The 18,861-nt window shown below is 41.9% G+C and overlaps 1 protein-coding gene and 1 long non-coding RNA gene across 4 annotated transcripts; one reads left to right on the forward strand and one right to left on the reverse strand.

Moving 5' to 3' along the window:
• Nucleotides 1-1,401: 1,401 nt before the first annotated feature.
• Nucleotides 1,402-17,328, reverse strand: LOC147854081 (G-type lectin S-receptor-like serine/threonine-protein kinase SD2-5). 2 transcript variants are annotated; one of them, XR_015531146.1, is made up of 2 exons: nucleotides 16,875-16,964; nucleotides 1,402-1,493 (listed from the first exon to the last, which is right to left on the reverse strand). XR_015531146.1 is itself a non-coding variant. In XM_087331857.1 (2 exons), the coding sequence occupies exons 1-2, from the start codon at nucleotides 17,195-17,197 to the stop codon at nucleotides 14,669-14,671; spliced, it is 2,424 nt and encodes an 807-aa protein (XP_087187983.1). In that variant the 5' UTR covers nucleotides 17,198-17,328; the 3' UTR covers nucleotides 14,512-14,668. The 2 variants fall into 2 exon arrangements, 1 of the variants encoding a protein (XP_087187983.1); XM_087331857.1 differs by lacking the exon at nucleotides 1,402-1,493 and adding an exon at nucleotides 14,512-16,769 and having other exon boundaries at nucleotides 16,875-17,328.
• LOC147854082 (uncharacterized) lies at nucleotides 5,888-7,024 on the forward strand. 2 transcript variants are annotated; one of them, XR_015531186.1, is made up of 5 exons: nucleotides 5,888-5,997; nucleotides 6,111-6,226; nucleotides 6,366-6,484; nucleotides 6,596-6,646; nucleotides 6,888-7,024. It is a non-coding gene; the product is annotated as an uncharacterized LOC147854082 (long non-coding RNA). The 2 variants fall into 2 exon arrangements; XR_015531185.1 differs by having other exon boundaries at nucleotides 5,889-5,997; nucleotides 6,590-6,646.
• Nucleotides 17,329-18,861: the final 1,533 nt, after the last annotated feature.

The following is an 18,861-nucleotide window of genomic DNA, read 5'->3' on the forward strand; positions in this document are numbered from 1 at the left end:
AAGCTCTATACATTTCTTATGTCTATTCATTTTCGGCGTCTTCAAGCCGAACCAAATCTTTACATTCGTAACGAAGGAAGTGACTATGTGATAATTGGTGTGTATGTTGATGATTTGCCAATTGCCTCAAACTCTACTACCTCAATGCGAAAGGCTATAAATCAACTCAAGGAGAAGTTTCCCGTCAAAGACCTTGGACCACTAGAGTATTGCCTTGGTATCAAGGTAACAAGGAATAGGACGGAAGGCACACTTACTATGTCACAATGGAAGTTGGTCGAAGAAATTCTTCACAACTTCGAGATGTCCGATTGCAAACCTATTGCAACACCAATGACCGTACCGTGCAAACTATCATCCAATGATATTCCAGAGACCGTGGAAGAAGAGCAACTTATGAAAACACTTCCTTATCGACAAATCCTTGGAAGTATAAGGTATCTTGTGAGTTGTACACGTCCAGATTTGTCTTACTCAGCTGGTTTTCTTTCTAGATTTATGCAGAATCCCGGAATAGCTCATTGGAATGCTTTAAAGCGAGTCCTTCGCTATGTACAATACACTAAAGACATCGGTCTCACACACAAGTCCTTCCAATCTAGGAATTCGTCCCAACTTAATGGTTGGCTCCAGACACCATTAGTCGGTTGGACGGATTCGGATTGGGGGGGGGATCTTGATACCTCTTGCTCAACATCTGGTATGGTTTTCACATTTGCCGATGGGGCAATTGCATCGAGAACCAAACGTCAAGTATTCGTGGCTCTTTCTAGCATCGAAGCGGAATATGTTGCGGCAGCATTAACAGCAAAAGAAGGATTGTGGATAAAGACGATCATTGAAGAGCTCGACATCATAAAGCTTAATGAAGTCAAAGTGTTTTGCGACAATCAATCATGCATTAAGCTAGCTATTAATCCAACGATCATAGATTAAAATAAACATATAAGAGCAAGACACCATTTTATTCGAGAGTTGGTAGAAGCAAAAGAAATGTCTTTACATTATACATCTACTACAACAATGTGGGCGGATTTTTTGACGAAGCCAGTACGACAACAAAAACATTGGAATTGTTGTAATAAAATTGGTCTTAGTATTAGTAAGATCAATATAGAAAAATAAACACTTTATTTTATGGGGGGGGTGTTAGAATATAAAATAAAGTATAATATTAGGAGTAAAAAATAAAACATATTATGATAAATAAAGTAATAAATAAATATTCCTAAAATACCCTCATTTATAAAAACGTTTTGTAACTACCCTTTCTCTTTTATATACACATTGTAACCATAAGTCATATGATGTGAGAAATACAATTGTTGGTTCTTGATCTCTCTCTCTCTCTCCCTGTTATCTTCTTCCTATCTCTTGTGTTATTGCTTGCTTTCTTACAACCAGCATTCTCGAATATGATTGGTATGGATTGGTTAGGTCGCCTACTGCAAGCATCTGGCGAGATTTGGTTGTATTTTGAAATTACGTCTGAACTGTATATAAATTTGATTAAACATGTTCACATCTATATATCAATGAGATTTTCGAACTAATACTAATATGAAATGTGGAGGGAATCCATTACAAATTACTAATACTAACCCAGTTATTGCCAATGGAACAATATCCAAGTGGAAACTGTTGTAGTTGTTCCCATCGCAACACAATACTACTGGTGCATGATCATACGAGCGACTCCTTTGTTGTGTACCATCAAGAGGCCAGAAGAAATAAGGATATCCATATCCGCTGGAATCTTGAAACTTGATGTAGAGTGTAAGGGTCCCGTTCTCGATGGCTAGCGTGTAGTTGGCTGTTTTGCTCGTGGAAGTGAGGTTCAACCCGGATCCAAGAGCTTGCAAGACCATGAGTGTGTTGGTGGGATGGTCGTAAGATTGCCACAGTATCTGCTGTTGGAGTGTATCTAAGAAAAGTTCAGAAGATAATGAGCTGGATTGACAACAGAGAACGAGAGAGAGTTTTCGAAGAATGTAGAACAAGGTAAGATATTATATTAAGACAGGTGTATGACAATGTAAGAACCTACAGAAAACTCTAGATGTATTATCACACACACTTCTAAACAATACTTCATACATATATATATACAAAGAAGTAACAACTAGTCGTTACTTCTTTGTAACTGTTGTTTTGTCTTTTTCTTATTGTCTTTTGTAACTCATGTTTTGTCTTTATCCTCATAACTCATGTTTTATCATTTGTGGTGTAAACAGATAATCTTAACACCCCCCCATAGCTGTGACACCTCCAACTCATCTATTTGGATGAATACTTAATCCAATATGCTGGCAGCAACTCCAATGTTTTGTGTTGGGTACTGGCTTGGTTAGAAAATCAACCCACATAGTTTGTGTTGAAGTATGTCCAATCGAGAGGTTAGATTCTTCAAGAAGTTTTGAGATGAAGTGATGTCGTGCGCGGATATGCTTGTTTTGCTCTGTGATCTTGGGGTCCTTAGTGATTTTGATGCAGGATTGGTTGTCACACCATAACTTGAATTCAGAAATTTTGAGGATGGCAAGTTCATCAATGATGGACTTCAACCATAATCCTTCCTTAATAGTGAGAGTAGCTGCTATATATTCTGCTTCAGTGGAAGAGAGGGCGACAGTAGCTTGTTTCTTTGTTCGCCATGAAATGGCACTACCTGCAAATAGGAATACATAGCTAGAGGTGGATCGAGAGGTATCCTTGCCCCCCCCCCCCCCCCCCCCCCCAATCTGCATCCGTCCAACCATGTAGTGGTGTTGATAGCCAACCTTGGATATCTGAATGTTGGGCGTTAGAGTATGATGTGTAAGTGTCATATCCCTTGTGTACTTCAGATACCGTAATACTCTTTTAAGTGCTTTCCAATGGTTAACTCCTGGATTCTCCATGAATCTTGATAGGTATCCAGTGGCAAAAGATAAGTCGGGTCGAGTGCAGTTGACGAGGTATCGAATGCTCCCCAACACTTGGCGATACGGGATATTCTTCATAAAGTAAGTTTCTTCAGTTGTATGTGGTGAATCTTCAGATGATAATTTGCATGGTACTGTGAGGGGAGTGGAGATTGGAGAACACTCAAACACATCAAACTTGGTTAGTACATTTTCAACAAAGTTTTCTTGTCATAGGGAGAGTGTACCTAGAGTTCGATTCCTTTTTACATGAATCCCAAGAAAATGTTCTAGTGGCCCAAGATGTTTGATAGGGAATTGTTGTCATAACTCTGCAATAAATTCCATTACCAAGTCGTCCAATGTTCCAGCAATAGGTAAATCATCCACAAAGACTCCCAAGAGTAAGAATTCTGTTTTTGTTTTCCTTATATATATATTAGGTTCCGATTGAAGTTATTGAAATTTGATTGATAAGAGGAACCTACGAAACTTGGCATACCATTGTCTAGGGGATTGTTTTAGGCCATATAAAGGTTTGTTAAGTTTACAACATAATTAGGGTCTATATTATTATCTAACATTTGGGGTTGTTCCACATATATATCTTCTTCTAAATCACCATGTAAAAACGTTGTTTCAACATCAACATGATGAAGTTCAAGATTTAAATATGTCGTAATTACAAGAATCAATCGAAGTGCAGTGATCTTTAGAGTGGGCGAAAAAGTTTCATGGTAGTACACACCTGGTATTTGTGAGAATCCTCGAGCTACTAATCTCGCTTTGAACCTCACGGGCGTACCTAGGGCATCATATTCCTTTGTAAAAAACCACTTACAAGTGATGACATTGGAGTGACAAGGCCGCGGTACTAATGTCCATGTGTGATTCTTTTGGAGTGCTGAGAATTCAGATTTAATTGCCGCAACCCAATTGTCTTTTTCTTCACTTTTTAATGCTTGCTTGAAGGTGAGAATTGGAGCTGTGTCATAGTTGTCTCCTTCGATGATGGCTGCAAAGATGGATATGTCGGACTCCATCTCTGTAACGAAGTGACATGTCGACTTTTCAAGCACCTCATGCTTAGTTGCATCATGGATATCACTAAGTAACCTTACCTTAGTCTTTTTAGCCCTAATTTCTTTGTCTTTTAAGGTTGTTTTGGAGAGGTTGCAGGTTTTTAGGCGGTCGAGATCCATATTCTCAAATCTGGAGCTTTGTTTTCTTGCAGTCATGGAGGATGCACAGGGTTGGATGTGGTTGCCACTCATATGCTCAGGTTCAAGGCTTCGAGTAATATATTGGGCAGTGGATTGATTGTTTCTTCCGAGGCTTTGGTCATACACTTGTTCACCTTCGGGGCTTTGAGCATTAGATTGGCAGACAAATTGACTACCAATTTTGAGATTTTGAGGATACTCTAAGGTGTAAGGTTGTAGATGACCTGAACTTGTATGTTCAGATTCACAATTTCGACATTCAGATGTTCAGGAAGAGTTGTTGGGTTGTTGGTGGTGCACGAGCACATCCTCAGGTTCGAGACTTCGAGTGGCTGATTTGGTGATCATAGGCTTGGTGGCGGTCTTCGCAACAGAGATTCCCAACCCCTCATCTTGAGTGGTTAAGATATGAGAATGAGGTAATTGGTTGAGTTTCTCTCATCTGTTTAGTTGTTGGCGCACCATGATTGTTGTGTAGTTCGGCGTTGATGATGTTCGTCCCATCATTTTCAGATTCCATTGCTATTGCTTGAGGAAGTCTTAACTTTGTGATTTCCTTGGTAAGGTGCTCACTCCCAGTTTCTTTCATTACATATGATGACCTAGAAAAAAGACTTTTCTCATCAAACTCCACGGAACGACTAAAAATTATTTTACCTATATCGGGAAGGTAAATTCTGTATGCTTTTACTCCAGATGGCTCCCCATATCCAATAAATTTTCCTTTGATGCATTGATCCTCAAGTTTTGTCCTCTTGGCAGGTTGTATGTATGCAAATGCAGTTGCTCCAAATACTCGAAGATGTGATATCTCAAGTGGGTACCCACACCACATGGTGTATGGCACTTGTCCTTCTATACCTTGGTGAGGAGTTCTGTTTTGTAGGTAACAAGTTGTGGCAACTGCTTCTTCCCAGAATCTCGAGACCATTCCACTCGTCTTCAACATACTCCTAGCAGCATTTAATAAGGTGCGATTCTTTCTCTCGGCTATCCCATTTTGTTGAGGTGTGTAGACAGTTGACTTTTGATGAAATATACCATTTTTTTTGTTAAAGTCTTCCCATTCTTATGAAACAAACTCCCCACCATTGTCACTTCTTATTACATTTACTTTAAGTTGTGTTTGATTTTCAACAAAGCTCTTATATGTGCAAAATGCTTTGAATGCATTTCCCTTTTGTTTAAGAAAGTTAACCACTGTAAATCACGAAGTGTTATCAATAAATGTTATAAAGTACCTTGCTCTGGAGAGTGAGTTGGGAGTTATCGGTCCACATACATCCATGTGAACAAGTTGGAGTAGTTCCTGTCTTTGAGTTACTTAGTGGGAATGATTTTTGAGCCATTTTCCCATACATGCATCCTTCGCAAATATCAATAGATTTAAAGATTGTGGAAGGTAAACCTCTTACTAGGTTCTGATTTGGACACAACTTGAGTGTTGGTGTATGTAGATGACCGAACCGGCAATGCCATAGATAGGTGGGAGACACATTGTCTACTCCTCCTTGATGTACTTTAGCAGCTAATGCTTCTCCAAGATTTGCCTTGACAGGATATAGTTGCCCTTGTTTTGGACATACAATTTTTATCTCATGTTGATCATCTTGGATGTATAGGGTAGCTTGTTGTTTGTTGAATTTGACTGTCATTCCTTTTGCAGTAGCTTGTCCCACAAATAATAGATGTTTTGCAATTCCAAGTACAAAGCATATATCTGAAATTTGTACAACATGATTACTAATGAGTCTTAATTTGATATTACCTTTCCCAAACGCCACTTTTTGACCTTTTTCTCTGAAGTTGACCTTCAATGGTATTGGGAGCTCTTGATAGTTGTCCAACCAGTCTTTTCGATATGTTAGATGGTGAGTAGCCCCGGTATCCAAGAACCAGGTGCTATTATCTTCATTTTCTTCAAATGTGTTTGCATTATATGCTTGAATCTACTCTTCTTTATCAGGCTCACCATTTTGTTCAGGTGCTTCTTCAAAAGAGTATTCTGGATTTCCATCATCTTCTTCTTGGATAACCACATTATGTGCCTGGGGTCGGTTGGAGTTCTTCTCTGCTTGCTTGAGGCGACATACTCGATCAGTATGCCCTTCCTTCTTGCAATATCTACAGATGATTCTAAAGCTTCCATTTTGTCGTGAGTTGTTCCCATAGTATTTTTGTGCTTCACTCTTGATGCATGTTTTGTTATTATTAGATTCATTATTTCTTACTTTTTCAGGTCTGTACCTTTGTTGGTTTGCTGGATGACCTCTTTGGAATCGATTGATGGAGACTGCCATTTCAATCGGTTGAGCATTATTCTTCTTTTGTTGTCGAATGTCTTCATGACGGATCTTAGTAAATAGCTCAGACAATGTTGTTGTGCTACTATGCATAGTGATGAATGTTCCCCAAGATTCGGGGAGTTTGCTTAGCACTAATCCAATCTTGATGTCTTCTGAGATGCAGTTGCCGGCGGTAGTTGCATCATCCATGGCTGCCTCCCAAGTTGATAAGAAGGTAGGAACATCTTCTTCTTCCTATAAAACACACATATTAAACAGGGTAGCTAAGGTGTGCAGTTCAGTTGTACCATCTTGAGGTTCGTATAGTTCCTTCAGTTTTGCCCACATTGCAGTTGCAGATGTGAGTTTTCGAATAATTTTTGACTGCTTTTCATCTACATTTAACATTATCTCTAGTCTAGCTCTTTTATCCAGCTTTCGCCACTCATGCCATTCATCTGACTCTCGTTTTATAGGTTCTGGACTAGCGCCAGTTGTGTTGCCGAGGAGCTCCTCAACATCAAGTAGCAGCTCCATTCGAGTCTTCCAGGTTTTGTAGTTTTTCTCCGTTAATTTGTCCAAGGTATATTTTCTGCTTGAGCTTGCCATAGTGATAGTATTGAGATTTGTTTATTTCAAACAATCTGTGGTGAGTTTTGTTGGTTATAGGGGAGTATGAGACTTAAATCATGCAACTAAGCTCTGATACCATGTAAGAAAAGTTCAAAAGATAATGGGCTGGATTGACAACAGAGAACGAGAGAGAGTTTTCAAAGAATGTAGAACAAGGTAAGATATTATATTAAGACAGGTGTATTACAATGTAAGAACCTACAGAAAACTCTAGATGTAGTATCACACACACTTCTAAACAATACTTCATACATATATATATACAAAGAAGTAACAACTAGCCGTTACTTCTTTCTAACTGTTGTTTTGTCTTTTTCTTATTGTCTTTTGTAACTCATGTTTTGTCTTTATCCTCATAATTCATGTTTTATCATTTGTGGTGTAAACAGGTAATCTTAACAGTGTAGAGTCGGTAGGGAGTGTAGCGTTAGTGAAGAGGACCATGTTTCCCTCATAGGTAATGGTCAAGGATGCATTGATATGACCAAACGTATTTGTCTGCCATACCACGTTATCCAACGGGTTCCTGTTGTAATCCACGAGCCTGAGATTGCTATCGTCAGGACTAAGATGGAGGCAGGAATTCTCGCCCACAGGGTTGTCGGCATTGGCCGTCCACACGACTTTCCCTTTGTTCGCGTCCTGAGACGCCTTCCCGTAGGCTTTGAAGGCGACGAGGGAGAGGTAGTAGGAAGGGGTGCTGGCAGTGCTCCTGTTGCAGAGCTCGTCCGCAGAGATGACGAACCGGAGCGTAAAGTAGACAGAGTTGGAGGTATCAAGGTGTTCCGAATAAATGCCAGTTGGGCGACCGTATAGCCTCTCCTGGCTACTCAATGCTTCCAGAAGGGGTCCGTTGTTGCAGGAGAAAATCGTGGATGTGGAGAATAATTTCTGATAGAGTGAGAAGTAGCCGAGATCATTGGCGGAGTAGGAGAAGAGGCTGTTGTTGACGTTGGAAGAGGGGAACTGGTGGGTCTCGGTAGCAACAACGTGAGGGATAGATGATGCTGTTATGGTCGTTAATAATATAAGAAAAGACGTGGCCGTGATGCAGCAGCAGCACCAGGAGAATGCCCTCCAAACGACATGAATTGAATGATTATCCAGCCGTTTCATCATCTTACTGCTTTTATCACACACATGTTTAACGGTCTGCCTTCTATGTGCATGCGTGCCCCCCATGTGGTGTGTCTCTATATGTACAGAACCCTCGAATTTGAGTTGATATGGCACTCCAATGTAAGAGGATGGACGACCTGTCCATGGACACGAAAGTTATACAAGGGAAGACTTTTCCTTCTCTTGTCGCTGTTCCTTCTACGTTCACTAAATTAAGAGAAGATGATGAAATAGATTAAGCCAACATTTTGTTCATCGTTAAATCAAACTTGCAGTTTGCTTTTGTTTATGAGCATTGACTTTCGAGAATGTTATTGAGTACTCTAAGACTATTCTACCACTATCCTGAAATAAAAGGGTGGAGTAGATGTTGCTTCTACTTTATGTCATGTTTGAAAATGTTGACAAAGACAAAATGGCAGCCAAGAATAATGCTACATCTTTGTACCCACTTGCTTTTTGGTATTGAAATTCTTTTTGAAAGGAAGATAAGAATTTCAAAGGAAGATAGGCCCCGGGACAAAAAGACCCTATGAAGCTTCCATTATACTCTCTTCTTTATCTTCTTTTTCTCTCTAATTTGGTTGTTTGTTGAAGAGTTAGGTGTTGTAAGCTTCATAGTCTTACAAAACTACAATATTCATAACATTGAATTTTGAAATAGGAGATTGGCTTAAAAAACTATACGATTCCAACATTGTCTTTGGGAAATATTCGAGATGCCTTAAAAGAACTATCCTATCCCAATCATTGACTTAGGGAAATATTCGAGATGCCTTAAAATAACTATCCCATCCCAATCATTTACTTAAGGAAAATTTCGAGATGCCTTACAAGAACTATCCTATCCCAATCATTGACTTTTGCAATAAGAGATAGCTTTCACATTTAATGAAGACAATACCTTAGATATTGCATTCTCTTTTGGGATTATTACTAGATTCAATGTCACTTGTTACTCTATTTGTAAAGAATCGGGTATGATTCTTGTGTAGCGGAAGAGATGTGTGTTATGTGTGTATGTGTGAGAGTAAAGAGAGAGGAGAAGAGGAACACAAGATATATTAGATGAGAGGAAAATAGATTACTCAAGAAGAATATGTATATTTGGACAAGTACAATAACAATTATAAAATGTAGCATAGTAAGGAGTTACAACCGACTTAGTATAAAGTAGGAGGGTGCTTTATATAAGGTCACCCTCTCTCTTCATTTACTCACTACAATATCCACACTCTCACTAGAACCTTGAGGAATGTGAAGACTTAAAGTCATGGGGAATGTGGAACTCATTAGTTATGTGCCATAGAATATGATTCTATGACACATAGTTAATGTGTAGCGAGTAATGGTGTGACTCTTCACCTTTGAGTAATCACAGATTCTCAAAAGGTGTGTCCACATGTTGATCTATGTTGAGCTTGATTCTCAACACGCCCACGCAAGCTGAACTCGGGCCGGTTCCTTTCGATTGATGTCCGCTTCGCTGGTATCCGGTTCAGACGATCTCGATTGTCCGCTTCGGCTTGTACCCGGTTCGGTTGGTATGCGCTTCTCTCTTGTACTACCCCTCAAGCTAGGCAAGTCAGGGATCGTCAATCCAAGGTCTGACATGAATTGTGGAAGCTTGTCGGCTCCTAGCCTAGGGCTTTCGAGAAGATGTCGGTCGTTTGAAGGTTCGTGTTGATATGTAGAAGGTCGACATCTCGGGCTTGAACACACTCCTGAATGAAGTGATAGTGCACTTCGATTAGCTTTGTGTGTGCGTGGAACACCGGGTTCTGAGCCAGATAAAAACTGCTCATGTTGTCGCAGTAAAGGGGAGTCAGATCTTTGATGGGAACACCGAGATCCTTCAAAATCCTCTTGAGTGATAGCGCTTCACATGCAACTACGGTTGCGCCCCAGTATTCCGCCTCCGTACTCGAAAGAGCGATGATAGGTTGCTTCTTGCTACCCCACGAAATTGCTCCGCTACTGAGGGAGAAGATGGATACGGAGGTCGATCGTTGATCGGCTTTGTAGCCTGCCCAATCCGCACCGTGTATCCTTCGAGTCGTATTGGTGTGACTGATTTGTAGAGAATGCTGCAATCCATTGTTCCACTCACATATCGTAACATTCGTGTAGTGCATTCGAAATGAATATCTCGCGGAGTTTGCATGAATTGGCTAAGGAGTCCAACTGGATAACTGAGGTCGGGTCGTGTGATCATAAGATAGATGACACTCCCGATCAATTGTCGATATTGAGTTCGCACTCGTTCGTGCCAGAGTCAGCATCTAGTTTGAGGTTTCTATCGAGAGGTGTAGCGATTGATTTGCACTCCGTCATCCCAAACTTGTATAACATGTTCACAATGTAGTGTCGTTGTGAGATCATAATGCCGGCCGGATTCTGAATTACCTCGATGCCTAGGAAGTAGTGTAGCTCCTTCATATCCGTCATCTCGAATTTCTTGGAGAGGAGGGACTTCACCTTGTTGATGTCGACTAAATGCTCACCTCCAATAACCAGATCATCCACATATAGGATGGTGACAATCAGGCATTTAGACTCATTTCGTACGTAGAGGGATTTGTCGGATTTCGACATTCAAAAGCCGATTTGATGAAGATATTGCGTAATCTTCGAATGCCAAGCACATGATGCTTGCTTGAGGCCATAGAGCAGCTTCTTCAATTCACATACGGCTTTCGGGTGAATGTTGGATTCGAAGCCGGGTGGTTGAACCATGTACACCTCCTCTTCCAAGTCACCTTGAAGAAAGACGTTCTTTATGCCCATTTGGTGGAGGTGCCACCCTTTCGCCGCTGCAAGTGCGATCACGGTCTGCACAGTCGCCATCTTTGCCACCGGGGCAAAGGTCTATTCGTAGTCGACTCCATGTGTTTGCACGTATCCTTTCGCTACGAGTCGAGCTTTGTAACGATTGACGGGGCCGTTGGCATTATACTTCACTTTGTAGATCCATTTGCATCCGATCACCTTCCTGTGCTGTGAGTGGGGAACGAGATCCCATGTATTGTTCTTGCATAGTGCACACATCTCCTCGTTCATTACTTCAATCCATCACAGCTTTGGAAAAGGTTTCCAGCTCTCGTACTACTGCGACCTTCATCATAAAGGCGTAATGATACGCCATGTACTCATCGTAGCTGAATTGGCTTACGAGGTTCTTTTCACGACTGGATCGGGGGAGCTTCTCGTTTGCGGATTCTAAGGCTTTCTTCACTACATTTGTTTGGATGTCAAGGCCTTCGAACTCACTATCGAGGGAATGAGTCGATTCATTGCCATCAAAATGAACGTCTTCATACTTCGGCATTTTAGCCTTCCCTTTGTCTAGCTTCAGACTTGGTTGAGATGTGTTTTGATCACTCGAAGGCTCTTGTGGTCCGCTCAGTCGGGTTGTGATCGGACTTTCTTCGAATATGCGCCTGATGCGATCTTCATCTTCTATCTCTTCTTCGGTGGATTCCGGGTCGAGCTGAATCGTAGTCGTAGTTGTTTTTGGAGCGTACCAAGATGCGGACTCGTCGAAGACTACATCTCGACTCACTCGAACCTTCTGAGTTGAGGGGTTATAGCATTTGTAGCCCTGTTGGTCCAATGAGTATCCTATGATGATACATTTGTCCGACTTCGGATTGAGCTTTTGACGCTTCTCGTCAAGGATGTGCACGTACGCAATGGAGCCAAATATCCGAACATGCGATAGATCCAACTTCTTTCCATAGAACTTCTCGTGGGTCGTGAGTTCATGCACGCCGGATGTCGTACACCGATTCATGAGATAGAAGGTCGTGTTAGCCGCTTCTGCCCAATACGATTTCGGCATATGCTTTTCGTTAAGCATAGCTTGTGGCACTTCAAGGATGTGTCGATTCTTGCGTTTAGCTACTCCATTTTGTTGTGGCATATGTTGACACGAAAACTCTCGCCGAATCACTTCTTTTCGAAGATACGCCGTAAACTCATCCGAGAAATATTCCTTGCCTCCATCCGATCGAAGGCATCGTACATGTCGACTCGTGGCTTTTTTGACTCCACTCTTGAATGTTTGGAAGTGTCTGAACACTTCGCTCTTTTATCGCATCGGGTAGATCCAAGTGTGCCTTGAGAAGTCGTCGATGAAGGTTACATTAGTTCTGCATCTTCCGAATGTCATCATTTGGGCCAGTCCCCATACATCGAAATGAATTACGTCGAGTATGCCTTTGCTCACATTCCTCTCCTTCGGAAATGGCTGTCGATGTTGGTTGCCGAATTGGCACGCCGCACATACACCTTCAATCTCCTGCTCTTTGAAGGTCGGGAGTCCGATGACGACTCCTTTAGATTGCATTGCCTTGAGCTTTTGAAGGTTTATATGGCCAATCCGCTTCTGCCATAGCTCTATGTCGGTGTCGGTTTGTGGTCCTTTGCGTACATGACCGATTTCACCTCGTTTGACTCGAGGATAAACATTCGACCTTCTTTTCGACCCGGAGCGATGAGTCAACCTTCCTTCTCGATGAAGCAACCACCTTTGTTGAATCGAACTTGCATCCCTTGCTCCACAATTTGGCCGACCGAGACCAAATTCTTCGTTATGGTGGGTACATGTAATACATTTTTTATGCAAGTTTCTTCGCCGTCTTTCCCGAATGGGACATTCTAGACATGCCAAATCGGATGAGTGGTGTAGTCTTCGGTCTCGACATAACTGGGTCAATCCGGCTCTCGCAAGTCTCGGAACCACTCTTGATGGGACGTCATATGGTTTGAAGCACCGGAGTTGACTCAATTCTCCTTAATGCCTTTTTGGAAATTTGTTGGTGGCAGTATCTATGTCCATTGCATTGCATAATGATTCCTCCGCGCTCATATAAGTTGCAAAGAGTTGAATCTGATATGGCCGTCGGAGACAAATTGATTGTTGATTGTAGGTCGCATCCATTGGTCACAGTTTGAATTCCAAACGCCGAGATAGGGCATCAACTTTACCATGTTGGGAATTAGGATGAAAAACAATTTCAAAGTCATAATCAGCTAGGAAGGTGAACCATTGTGCTTGGCTCCGGTTCAAAATGTGAATAGTGGTGAAATTGACGAGCTTCTTGTGATCGGTCACCATCTAGACACGATGTTGAGTGCCCGCCAAGTAAGGACGACATTTTTAAAAGGCGGCAACAATGGCAAAGAGTTCTTTCTAGTATACTAGGTAGCTGATCTCGAGGGGGGGGGTGAACTTCTAGGGGGGTATGATATGCGTCGACTGTTGCCGTGAAGTATTCTGAAGTCATGAGCTCGATCCTAACGGAAGCTGCTTGGTGTGGTGTGTCTGTGAAACTTGAAGGAAATCATTTGCAAATGATTCAGCAAGTGCCACCTACGTAGTAGAAGGTTGATGTTGTGAATCAAGCTCAACCTAGCCTTCGAGAATCTATGAGCACTCAAAGGTCAAAAGTCACACCAATACTCTCTACACATTAACTATGTGTGATATAACTAATGAGTTCCCTATTCCCCATGAGTAATGAGTCTTGACATTCCCAAGAGAGAGTGGTTGTTGTAGTGAGCTAATGAAGAGAGAGGGTGACCTTATATAAAGCACCCTCCGCTTACTTCATATATGTTGATTGTTGCTCCTTGTAATGCTACATTTTTGTATCTCATATTCTCTTTGTTAATATACACCTTCTTCTTGAGTACTTTATGTTTTTTTTATCTATCTTGTGTCTCTCTTCTCTTCTCTCCTCTCCTCTTCACACACACACACACACACACATACAACACACATCTCTTCCGTTGCATAGAATCATATCCAATTTTTTACATGGTATATTAGATCGATTTGGTAACTCGAACTAGCGTAGATCGAGTGGACAACCACAACGTGAATGCCATACTAGCATTTTGTTATCAAAGGTATCTTTGAATTCATGATACTTGGTTGGAATTTAGGTATCATATCTTTGTGGACTATGCGATGATGGCATTGTTACTACCCTAAATATAAACATTTGTTTACTATTGGTGAACCAACCCCTTCTTCCTTTTGCACAGTGCTTTCTTGCTTCTCTCATATTGCAAACCTATCTTATTGAGGATCTACTACACTTAATATATCAAATTAGACTTTTGGCTTATTTACAATTGCTCAAAATTTGGTTGTTTTAAACATTCATTGGATTTCATTATTTGTGTCTCCTTTTCTATGTTCTTGTTGGATATTCATTCAAAACTCAAAGATGTACACCTATTTATATTCAATGACGCAAAACAAGTTGATATTCAAAGTGCAAGATACACTTATATTGGAAGGCACAAAATAATTTTGTATGCAAATGCTTTTTATAGAGGAAAGAGATTCAATTCAACGTTTCTTAGGTTCTGCAAACTGAATGAGCACTTTTAATCCATGGATATTGGAACAAGAAGATTTTTACAATTATTATTACACATGAGAAAATAATCACTAGTCTTGTCGACTGGTTTATGAGAATCATATTTTTACTACTTATTTCTTTTTATATGTATGATTTCCGAGCTCGAGTGAGTCCATGTATTCCTCAGACATGGAGATTTCCATATATTTATACGGTATCTTGCCACTAAAAAACGATTTCCTCGACTTGCTCAACATCGTGGAGGTGCTTCCGTACTTCCAAGACTCTCCATCCACGGACCATTGATGTTTGTAATGCCCTAGCTCTAGCTCTTCTAGCCCATCCCTCTTTATCTTCTCACTCGGAAACAGCTCCATCTCTTGATAATCATCAATGGGAGCATGAGGTATGACTGCCACTTTCCCTTCCAGCATCTGCACCACACTACTCATGCTCGGCCGCCTCTTAGGATCGGTTTGCACACACAACATGGCTACCTTCACCATCCTCAAGGCTTGCTCCTCATCATATATCTTCGCACCCCTGCCATAGTTCATGAGTCTCTCGTCCACCAGCTCCATCACACCCTCACGAGGATTGGATCTCATTTCGAGTTTCTTCTTCAATACCCTCCAATCTTTCACTCTACTCCCGCTCACAATCTCCAGCAACATAATTCCGTAGCTGTACACATCACACTTCTCGGTGATGGCCCCCTCTGTTAGCCACTCGGGCGCCAAGTACCCTGGGGTTCCCCTCATCATGGTCACCACTGCACTCTGCTCGCCCCGTACCACCCTCCGGGACATCCCGAAATCCGATATCTTAGGGAAAAAATTAGCTCCTAAGAGTATATTCTGGGGCTTGAGATCCATGTGTATGATTCTGTCCTCACATTCTTCGTGCAAGTACGCCAAGCCTTTTGCAGTACCCAGGGCTATGTCGAACCTACGCTCCCAGGACAAGATCGGTCTCTGCTTATGGGCCTTAATCTCCTGGGATTCTGTAGTAAATTTGGGTGTTTTACTAAAGATCCAAGCATCCAAAGAACCGTTTTCCATGTATTCATACACGAGGAGCTTGTGGATGGCACCTTCCAGGCAGAAACCAACCAAGCGAACAAGTTGAAGATGATGAGTCCGGCCCAGAATTGAGACCTCGGCTATGAACTCTTTGTTGCCCTGTTGACCTCCATCGATGAGTTGCTTTACGGCTATGGACATGCCATCCTCCATAGCTCCTCGGAAGACATTGCCAAAACCACCACCCCCAAGGGGGTCCGAGAAACCACATGTGTATTCGTGCATCTCCTTCCATGTGAATCGTCGGGGCTTCGAGCCCAGAAGTGAGTCACCGAGGAGCTCCTTTTCGATCTCGTAATCTTCGAGTTGTCTGGCCTCTAATCTTCGTCTTCTGCACACATATCCTGCACCCACCAATACGGCGATGATAAGCACAAAGACACCTACTGATACTCCAATTGCGATGTACAGACGAGTCCTGAGTGAAGAGACAACTGGGTCCTTCAAGAATTTCAAGTATCCTGTGCATTCCTTAGTCGCAGAAGCGTTGAATATGATGGTAGCTACGGGACCCTGGATGAGGAAACAAGAACCATTTGATTTTGATTCCCAGAATGCGGCCATGCAAGCACAGTTGTCCTTACAATGATTTTCCCAGCAGTCTTCAGCATTGATTCCGGTGTGGTCGGGAGTGAGAAAATTATTGGAGAAGTAGCGGGCCCCTGCTATGCTTGAAAAATCGTTACTTCCTTGCTGATTAGATCCATCGTCACAAGAAGAAGGGTACGGTTCTCCATAACCCGCCTTGAACTTGCAGCCTAATTTGGCGCCCTTGCTGGAATCCTGGAGCTCTAATTCATTCCACCCACCGCAATTCTGTGTGCAATTTTGCTTCTCTACGTCACATACACCGTAGAATCCGCAGAAGAGAGGCAATTGGCACGGATTTATAGAGCTGCTCTTGGAGAGCCTGGTGAATTCTTGCCAGACCGCAGTGCTGTTGGGATATCTGGTATCATTGATTGTGTACGCGTGAAGGTCTCCATCACTCTCAAGCCTGAGGAATGTGGCAAATGTTATGTTGAAGCTGTCACCAGGAATCTCAACATCCTCGAATATGATTGATTGTGTCGATTGTTCGGGTGATTGTTTGGCTCGCTTACTGCACTCATCTGGCGAGATTTGATTGTAGTTTGAAATTACATCGGAACTGTATGAGTTTGATTAAAAAATCTTTATGTCAATGAGATTTTCTAACTACTATACATATTATGTGGAATTCGGAGGGAATTCATTAAAAATTCGTAAGACTAACCCGTCCATTGCTGATGAAACAATATCCAATTGGAGACTGCTGCGGTGATCCGGATACCAACACAATACTGCTGCATGATCATAGGAGCGATTCACGTCTTGTGTACCATTGACAGACCAAAGCAGATAAGGATGCCCATATCCGTCATAATCTGTAGTACTATTAGAGGTATTGTTACTGAAGGCTTTGTAATGGATCTTGATATAGAGTGTTAGGGTCCCGTTCTTGTCGATGGCTAGCGTGTAGATGGCCGTTTTGTTGGTAGATTCTTTCGTGGAGGTGGCAGTGAGATTCATCCCTGATCGAAGGGCTTGCAGCACCATCAGTGTGTCGCTGGGATGGTCGAAAGATTGCCACAATATGTGCTGTTTCAGTGTAGTAGAGTCGCTAGGATCTGTGGCGTTAATGAAAAGGACCAGGTTTCCCTCATACGTGATGCTGAGGGATGCATTCGTATAACCGACCGTATTCGTCTGCCACACGATGGATGCGTTCCTGTCGTAATCCACGAGCCTGAGATTGGTATCGTTGGGAGAGAAGTGGAGGCAGGCGTTCTCGCCCACAGGGCTGCCCACGTTGGCCGTCCACACCACTTTCCCTTTGTTCGTGTCCTGAAACGCCTTCCCGAAGGCTTTGTAGGCGACGAGGGAGAGGTAGTAGGAAGGTGTGCTGCCGTTGCTCTTGCTGCACAGCTCATCCGCGGAGATGACGAAGTAGAGCTGGAAGTAAAGAGTGTAGTCGAGGAAATAATGGGCCGAGTAAACGGACGTTGAGCGACCGTATAGCCTCTCCTGGGTGCTCAATGCTTGCAGAAGGGATCCGTTGTTGCAGGAGAGAATCGAGTATCTGTTGTAGTAACTGGTGGATAAGTATGTCTGCCAGTCTGGGAAGTAGCTCAGATTATTGGCATAGGAGAAGAGGCTGTCGTTGAGATTGGAGGAGGGGAAGTGGTAGGTCTCCACAGCAGCAGCAACGTGAGGGATGGATGATGTTGTTATGGTCGTTAATAATAAAAGTAAACACGTGGCCGTGATGCAGCAGCAGCAGTAGGAGGATGCCCTCCAAACGGCATGAATTAGGTAATCGTTACATGAATTATTATTATCCAGCCGTTCCATCACACAATTGTGTAACGGTCTCTGTTCTATGTGCATGTGCCCCCCCGTGTGGTGTTGTCTATATATGTATATAACGCTCGTATTTGAGTTTATATAGCACTCCAATGTAAGAGGATGGACGACCGGTCCATGGATACAAAAGTTATACAAGAGAAGAATTTTCCTTTTCTTGTGGCCACAAGTATCGAGCCACGACAAGAGTACGTATGCTCCTTCTACGTTCACTAAATTAAGAGAAGATGATGACGTAGATTAAGCCCACATATTATTCATTGTTAAATCAAAACTGTAGTTTTGTTTATGACCATTGACTTTAGAAAATGTCATTGAGTACTCTAAAGACAATTCTACTAGTGTCTTGGAATAAACTCTGGAGTTAACCTTGCTTCTATTTTATGTCATGTTTGAACAGGGTGACAAAGACAAAATTGCAGCCAAGAATGATGTTACATCTTTGTACCCACTTTCTTTTTCGTATTAAAATTCTTTTTGAAAGGAAGAAAGGCCCCGCGATAAAAAGACCCTATGAAGCTTCACTTCTTCATGTTCTTTTTCTCTCTAATTTGGTTGTTTGTTGACGACTTAGGCGGACTACACTTCATACTGTAACAAAACTACAATTTTTTATTTATTTTTCCTTAGTGTTAAGAAAAGCATGTGAATGCTACAACTTAAACTTATGTGCCCAAAAGCTTACAATTTTCATGTACAATGATATACGATGATCCTAAGACCAAAGCTAGAACTTTGTAGAAGGTAGAAAATTAAAAATAAAAATAAAAACAAAAACAAAAACTTTGTTGCATTCTGCCGCGCTTCATTGCGGCTAATCAAGAAAGGGTCCAGGGAAGTTGATAGTTCCATTGAGG

This window comes from Azolla caroliniana, unplaced genomic scaffold, assembly GCF_043228905.1.
Source record: "Azolla caroliniana isolate FFs.n. ecotype wild unplaced genomic scaffold, voAzoCaro1.0.p SCAF_16, whole genome shotgun sequence".
Classification (NCBI taxonomy): Eukaryota; Viridiplantae; Streptophyta; class Polypodiopsida; order Salviniales; family Salviniaceae; genus Azolla; species Azolla caroliniana.